The sequence below is a fragment of the Lethenteron reissneri genome, unplaced genomic scaffold (assembly GCF_015708825.2).
Source record: "Lethenteron reissneri isolate LAM-NWPU_2019-01 unplaced genomic scaffold, ASM1570882v1 scaffold_1238, whole genome shotgun sequence".
Taxonomy (NCBI): Eukaryota; Metazoa; Chordata; class Hyperoartia; order Petromyzontiformes; family Petromyzontidae; genus Lethenteron; species Lethenteron reissneri.
In genome coordinates, this window is record NW_026890935.1 from 34,640 (window position 1) to 43,189 (window position 8,550).

General features: G+C 55.2%; 1 protein-coding gene across 1 annotated transcript; it reads right to left on the minus strand.

Annotated features, from left to right (window-relative positions):
- Positions 1–283: 283 nt before the first annotated feature.
- Positions 284–7,914, minus strand: LOC133361780 (rho GDP-dissociation inhibitor 1-like; the record flags this gene model as incomplete). Its single annotated transcript, XM_061580774.1, has 3 exons — positions 284–5,076; positions 6,087–6,150; positions 7,789–7,914. Coding segments are annotated over 3 exons (390 nt in total), but the record flags the coding sequence as incomplete, so codon positions are not given.
- Positions 7,915–8,550: the final 636 nt, after the last annotated feature.

Here is an 8,550-nt window from a genome sequence, read left to right on the forward strand (position 1 = left end):
GGAGAAAAATCCACGTTGACCAAGGCAGAGAGAGACACCGCAAACTCCAAATCTACAGCAGGCGCCAAGGGGTCGGGATCGAACCCACGACCCTCCTGTAACCAGGCGAGGTAGTTAACATCTCCTAGCGGCGCCCACAACTAGTGCCGCTTGTTGCTGTCCGTTAAGGGAGCTTTGGGCCATTTTATTTCTTTGCAGCCCGCGCTCGACGACCTGCCGCTCACTTCGAATCGGAACCGAGGGGGGGGGGGGGGGGCAAAGGAGGAGGAGAATGCAGGCGATCGTGAGAGCACGGACGGACCCAACTCCGGTTCTTTATTGACATCCTTCACCGCGGTAACGCACCAGGCAGCAAGAGGAAGTAGGGAGCCCAAGGGACATGATCACAGGAGGACAACATCAACCAGGAGGCGGCGGGGGGGGGGGGTGGACCCCCCCCAAACATCTCTCATGAACCAACACCCCCCCCACACTGATCTCCCATCATCTCCCCCAACCTCTCCTCCTCCTGGCTCTGCACCCGAAACGAAATCACGAACGAGCAAGCGATGCGTCATCAACCACCACCACCACGACGATGACCAGCAACCACAACGCGGACATCCACACACGACGATGGGTATGGGCCCGAGGGGGAAGGGGGAGGCGGAGGGGGAAGGGGGGGGGGCGGAGGGGGAAGGGGGGGGCAGAGGGGGTAGGGGGGGTCCTCCACTGCTGCTGCTGTCACATGGACGCAGCCGAGGACGATTTGGGGGTGAGGTTTGGGGGGGGGGGGATGCAGTAACGCATGTTGTAGAGAGGAGCGGGGCGCACGAGGATGGAGCACGCATGGGGACGAGCTGGGAGAAGAGACGAAGGAAGGGGGAGGGGGGGCGCTGAGAGCGGTGTTCTTCATTGCAAGTCTCGCGGGGACACTGGCGGCCCCCTCGCTGCCTCTCAAGCGGGCCACCCCGACAATGCACACGCCTTGTGATACCCCCCCCCCCCATCATCATCATCGTGCCGCTGTCAAACTCCAACAAATGGTTTTCAAATTGTGTCGCGGCCCTCCTCACACAGATTGACGTCCTACCGGCGAAAGTCGCCCCTGTCCCACCCCCCCCCCCCCCCAATGTGAACATTCGTGAAGAACCACTGGGTTCGAGGATGGAAACGATCTCCGGATCGGGAAATCTTTTTTTGTGTTTGCAAGACCGCTGGCTCGATTCCTTCGGCGGATTATGAATGGACGCACTTTCGCCACCCGCTGGATTTCTAGCACAAGTTGTGGCGTGCGTGGTGCCGTGCGATTGTGATAATCCGGTGGGGGGTGCGCGCGAGACGAGACGTGTAACTGTGTTGGCACTCGGGCACAAACGAGGCTCGATGTTGTTGATGTTGTTGTTGAGAGGGGTTGGTGCGGCGCTGTGTCAAGTAGGTGCGTCTTACTAAATTATTAAAACGAAACTTTTATTTTTATTTCGCCCGCTGAGCAACATAGCTATCACAAATTATAGCTCAACGAAGTGGCTTATAATCACGCGGGAATAGCAGTGGCCAAATACACTAAAACGCGTGATGTCGATTCTAAATGTGGAGGGGGGGGGGGGGGAAACCCGGAGGAGCCCGGAGAAAAATCCACGCGACCACGGCACACAGAGAGATAGAGAGACAGACACGCAAACCGTCCATGCAACTTATGCAGCAGACGGTCAGGGCCACGATCGAACCCACAGACCTCGCGTGCACAAGACGAGGCAATGAACACCCGGGGCACGCGTCTTGCGATCCGGCGACTGCTGTAAGATTTTGCGGTTCGGTTTCACTTCTTGTGTTGGTTGTGCACAGCGACCGATTTTGTTGTTGTTGTTGTTGCCTTTCTGGGGGGGGGCTGTCTGCTGTCTGCCTCATAGCCTGACGAGGCAGAATCCCACCTGCGGTCGGACGAAACGAATCACGTGCGTGTCCCATTGATTGGACTCTCGCTGTCCACTTCCCCGCCCGTGATCGCGCGATGGAATTTGGCTTCGATGCTCCCAACACATTTGTCAACAACAGTTGCCGTAAAAGGACCGAATACAATTAGGCAGATCGTGGAATTGATTGCTGTTGTTGTTGTTGACGAATGTGTTGCATTCTCATTAGTTACGTCATCAACGCATTTATTTGAGAGGTAATTAAAGCAAACATTAAAGAGCACCAAGCAGACTTGGCCTCGAGCTTGTATCACCACACGGGAATGGTGAATCCACAATTTGTAAATCAATGTCCCCATCAATTGTCCAAACGTGAATCGAACAGCACCGCATTTCGCCCAGCGGTTGCTCAGCCATTTGGCGTCGAGTATAATCCGCGATTATTATTGAAAGTGATTCGGAAACGCAATCGAGGTTTCAACGCAAGCGACAATGGAGGTCACTTTAAACCCCGATTCATCGAAAAGGTGGCTCTTCCAACGCGTCTCGGTCAATGTGAAAGAGTAGACCAAATCACCCTCTTCTCGAGGAGCTCCCTCCAGTGGGAGCCATTCCACCAAGTGGGGTGAGCCAAGCTATTGCAGGGCTGCGCCTGTAACCCTGCTAAAGTGAATGGGACACTCGTTTCTAAAACTAAACTATTTTTTATTTACTTTACCAGGTAAGACCCGCTGAACTGTATAGCTTTTTTTTTAAGAATCGGCCTGGCCATCACAAATGATAGCTCGACGAAGTGGCTTTTCTCATTACGCGGAAATGTACAGACAGCCAAAACACTCTAAATGCACAATGTTGATTCTAAATGTGGAGGACCAGGAGAAAAAAAACAAATCCACGCGATCACGGGGAGCGACAGGGAGAACACGCAAACTCCAAATATACAGCAGCAGGCGTCAAGGGGTTTGGATCGAACCCACGTCCTCCTGTAGACCAGGTGAGGTGGTGAACATCTCGCCACCGTGGAACCATCGACTCCACAGCTGCACAGGGCACCAGCCAATGGTAACGCGGGGGGTGCGAGCTCGTTCGCTGACTGGGAGGAGGCGTCTGGCCAATGGGGAGAGGCGATACAATGGGAGGATTTCTATTGGTGCTTTGAGTTTGAGGGGGCAGAGCTAGAGGGACAATGGGAGGAGGCTGCTATTGGTGCTTTGAGTTTGGAGGCGTGGTCATCGAGACAATGGGGGATGGTGCTGCCCTCCCTCTCCCTGCCCCCTTTTCCCAGACCACGTGGGTGCTGGCCCTGTGAGTCGATAGCCCATTTAAGTTTGACGCGTTAGCAGTAGTCAGTTGCAGTTAGAAGTCGTTTTTAACCGACGGGACTTGAAAGTTCAAAACACACACGCAAACACACACACACACACCGACAATAACGCAAATAAAAACGAGCAAACGCAAAGCAGATAGAGGAATGGATATTTAAACAAAAAGAAAACCCCAGTGGTAACGGTTAGAAACATCGTCGAAAAATCATAAGGCGACGGGGTTTTGCTGGAATGCTTTCAGAATGCAAAATATCGAGAGCGAGCGACGGCAGCAGCGATGATTTGTATCGTTAGTCAAGAGCGGAGGGCGTCCGGACCATGGAAACAATTAAGAGCCGCAGACTCCAAACCATGCCCCCCCCCCTCCGAGTTACCAGCTACGACGATTAACAAAGACTCGCGGATGCGCGCACGCACACACGCACACACACACACACGCCATGCGAAGCACACTCTCCCCCTTCCCTCCCCCCCGCACTGACCATGCAGTAACAACAAGCAGGGTTTAATTTCTCAAAATGAAATATTTCTTTTTTCAGTCTCCGTGTTGTTGGCATGCTGCGCCAGAGTTAGGCACGCGTCGGCTAGTGGTGTAAAAGCCACGGCAACAGCGAGGAGAAAAATACTGGACGCAGTGTACCGGGCGCGGAAATATTATTATCTGGGTCACCGACGCAAACTAAAAAGTAGAATTCTCCGGTGACGGCTACCCGAGTGATGTTTGCGACGGCAAAAACAACAACAAAAACCGGTGGCAGGAATTCCGAAGGCCCCCCCCCCCCCCCCCCCCCCGTTCGTCGCTAACGAGCTGACGGTGGTGACGGCGGTGGGAGTACGGGGGTCCGAGATGAATTCTCAAGTCAGAGACAGCGAGCAGAGGAGGACGATAAGAAGCCTCGCATCCAAGCCCAGCTGCTTGCAGACACGGCACACGCCTGGTGAACGTGGCGTTCTCAGTCCCGACGAGTTTCGCAGAGAAATGACGAAAATCCAAATCAGAAAACCATCGCGGCGCGTCATCCGAGAGAAAAACGAAAGACCCGACGGAGTCGTCGGCCCGAAAGGTTCGAGCCGATAAAACCATCGCTCGTTCGTCACCTGCACGGCCGATGGCGGCGCGCGGCTACAAGGCGGTGGTTTTACAAGATGGCAGCACGAACGGGAAGTTGGCGGATCGCGAGCGCAAAGGGCCGTGGGGCGTCGCCGTCCGGCGGCGGTGGTGACATCACCGCCGGCAAGTATCAGAAACGAGGAACCGAGTTGAAATTAGTTTTTTTTAATAGAATTTACGCTTGGTGCGAAAATTCCGCATGAACCGCGACCCCTGACAATCGCCGTCACCGCTCGCGCACGCCGTGTGCGTGGGTACCGTGCGTCGAGTCAAGAGCCGTACACTAAAGATGTGCAAAGCAACAGCGTCGTCAGCACGTACACATGCGAGTCTTTTTTTTTCGTGATGCGCACGAAGATACCGGTTGAAATTAAGCCCTGCCGGGAACACCCCTTCCCTCCTCCTTCCCCTCTCCTCTCTCCTTCCCCCCATCTCTCTCCTTCCCCCCATCTATCCTACTCCTCCTTCCCTCCCTACCCTCCCCCACCATCTCCCCTCTACTCCTCCTTCTCCCCTCCCCCCCCCGACAACGCCGCCGCCACCGCTCAGTCCTTCCACTCCTTCTTGATGGTGATGTTCCAGTCCCAGGAGAGGTGGTCGTGCTGGTCGTCGTCGGTGAACTGGGACTTGACGTTGTAGGTGCCGCGGGCGAGCAACCCCTTGGGCGCCTCCTCCAGCGGGGTCGTGAAGTCGTACTCCTCGCCGCGCGGACCGTAGCTGCCCACCATGTAGTGCGTCTTGTCCACTGCGGGGTGCCAAGGGGGGGGGGGGGTAGAGATGGGAGGGGTAGATGGGTGGGGGGTTGACACGGGGGGGGCACAATAACCAGATACAATTTTTTAAAATTTCACGAGGCGCGTAAAAACAACAGCGGCAGCAGGAATTCGTGATGCCCCGTTCGTCGCTAACAGATGACGACAATGATGATGGTGATGATGATGACGATGACGACGACGGTGGCGATGATGACGATGATGACGAGATTTCGGGGGTCCGAGACAAATTCTCAAGTCGGAGACACCGAGCAGAGAAGGGCGATAACAACCCTGGGATCCAGGCCCAGGTACTTGAAGACACTGTGCCTGGCAAGCGTGGCGTTCTCTCCGACGAGGTTCACCGTTTCTCCCGCACTGTGTGTACATTCGTTCAACTTCTTTCGCACCACACGTAGCCAACCGTGCCAATTGTAGGTGCCGGGAAAAGGACAACAAATAAAACACAAAAAAGCAGATAAAGCTCACTGAGCTATAACAGCTCTTTTTAAGAAGCGACCTGGCCACAAATGATGTTTGCACAATTAAAGTGGCTTATCGCGTGGACATTTATAGCAGCCAATTACTGTAAACGTTTCAAAATCTTAGACTTCCCATTCAAACGAGCCCCCAAGGACTGTAAGATATTTTTTCTCGAGTGCCGATTCCTTGTGGCTGGTTGTTGTTGTAGCAGTTGTTGTTATTGTTGTAGCGGTTGTTGTTGTAGTAGTTGTTGTAGTCGCGGTTGTTTCTGTTGTAGTAGCGGTTGCCGTTGTATTGGTTGTTGCTGTAGTAGCGGTTGTTGTAGTAGCGGTTGTTCTATTTAAAGCAGATCTCCTGCTGCTCAAATAATCACTGGAGGAGCATTGGCACTGTGGTGGAAATTCTACATTTCTATGGCGGGAGGTGGGGCGGGCAGTTTGTCGACTTCCCAACCAAATCGGTACTTATTTTACCTACCACCGTGTGGAGGGAGGGAGGGATGATGAGTGCGCGGACTCACCCTTGACGCCTTTCCTGTACGTCTGCTGGATGTACTTGAGGCCGGACACGATCTCACGGTTCACCTGCAAACGAGACGCGCAGGCAGACGACTCTCAACGGGAGGGACCGCACCGCCACGAGACTGCCGCGGGACCATCGCTGCTCGCGGTATCGAAGGGACTTGCGTTACCATCATTGCTCGTGGTATCGTCGCTACTTGGCGGTACCGCCGCTGCTCACGGAATCGAAGGTACTTGCGTTATCGTCATTGCTCGCGGTATCGTCGCTGTGGCATTATTTTCGTTTCGTAGGCCGATGAGACTCGTCGAAGTCAAAAACCGGCCTCCCGGAGTTTGGCCGCTTCAACAAAGCGAACAAAACGCTGCCGGGAAAATGTTTCGTCCCCCAAGGCCGAGGAGGCTAATGGCCTAGAATGTTTACTTTTTATATTTACGGCCGCCGGGCGAGACCCTGGTTTGCTGTACGAGCCACTTTTTATTATTTTATTGCCGCTCTACGTGCGCTTATAAGGGTCCAAGTCCTGCGCTGTGAACTACGTTCCCGTTACCGGAATCGCGGGTGCTGCTGACGGGAATAAGCGAACGCACGCGTACACGTGCGTGTGTTTGTGTGCGAATGACGATTGGGTTGTTGTTGCTGCTGCTGCATTTCCTGCGTGCGTGTATGCAAGCGTGCACGGGGAGCGGTAGTGTCGTGGTTAGCGGCGCTGCGCTACCAACCCTGGCGACCTGAATTCGATTCTCGCTCAGTCAATAACAGTGGCGAATATCTGAACAAGTCCTGGGCCACCCTTAGGTCGACTCGGTCTTAAATGAGTACTTAGTGGCACTCACCACCCTCTCAGTGCACCGTGTCGGCCTTCATTGGTGCTCGCTAAGAGCACTTGCCCCAAATGCCTATACGGGGGAACTTAGTCTTTGCGTGTGTGTAGTTTGCGCGTAAATGCGTGCGCGTGTACACGAATGTGCGCGTGTGACGGTGACCGTCACCAGGTGCCTGCGCCAGGCCAGGTGCACCTGGCGATGCACCTGGCGATGTGAAGTGTCGAGCACCCGCTGGCAGGAGGTCACAGGACAGACCCAGGGTGCCAAGGTTTGAATGAATTGAGATGGCTGACAAGGGACTAAGATTACACATCCTCACACTAAAGACAAAGATTCCCCCCCCCTCCCCCATAGTCTTAACCGACTGTTGGGGCAAGTGCTGTTAGCGACTAGCACCTATCAAGGCCGGCACGGCACACGAGGGGGTGGGTGGCCAGCACCACACTCAGCCGCCTTTGTCTCCCTAGTGGTGATGTGTACACACCGCACCAGGTACTCATTTGAGGCCGAGTCGACCTAGGAGAGGCCCAGGACCGGTTCAGATAATAGTCACCGGCGTTGGCCGTGAGAGGGAATCGAACTCGGGCCGCCAGGTTCATAGCGCGGCGAAGCGCTAACCGCTACCACTACCACACACAGACACCCGCGCACACCTCTCGCACTCGCTGCAGAAACATCGGCGAACACGGACCGGTACCGCTAGGCACACGGAGCCGATGGCCGTGCCTGTTGTGGCGTATCGTCGCACAGCGGCACATTTCCAACACCGATCGCGAGGGTTTATCCACCTCCCCCCACCTTCCCTCCCCCACCTTCCCCCCCCGCTCCTGCCCCCCCCCCGCCACCGTCCATCACCGCCCAAACCCGTGGTCTCACCTTGAAATTAATCTTGATCTTGTACTCGGCTCCCTCCTTCAGCACAAACGACTCCTTCTTGAACGTCTCCAGATTACCTGCACGAGACACCACGCACGCGCACGCACGCGCATTGAGGTTAACAAAACAAGACAAAGACCCCCCCCCCCCCCCCACGTGGAGCCTTAACAGACTATTGGGTGGGTGGCCGGCACCACGCCCGGCCGACTTTGTCTCCCCACGTGGCGACGCTTGCTACACGCCACACACTGGGTACTCGTGTGAGGCCGAGTCGTCCTCGGGGAGGCCCAGGACCGGTTCAGATAACGGGTCACGCCGGTGTTGTCCGCGAGCGGCAAGCGAACTCGGGTGGCTGGGTTCGTAGCGCGGCGCGCTGACCGCTACGCGCACCGCTCCTTGGTCACACACACACACACCGACTCAACAAACCACGGATCACATTCGCACAAACCGTGGCGGATCGTGTGGGATGCTTGCCTTCGCACAAATGGCCAATGTAAAAAAACAGCAAGCGTCTCCGATGCATGACAGACACCTGGACGCACGTTGCAATGGGGAAAGATAAAAGACTGGGTGGGTCAGTAGAGGGCTGCAAAGCCCGTCTGCTGCACTCCACTTGCACGGCCTTACAAACACACCGACACACAGCGTAAAACTAGTGCCTTACTAACACACCGACACACAGCGTAAAACTAGTGCCTTACTAACACACCGACACACAGCGTAAAACTAGTGCCTTACTAACACACCGATACTCGACAT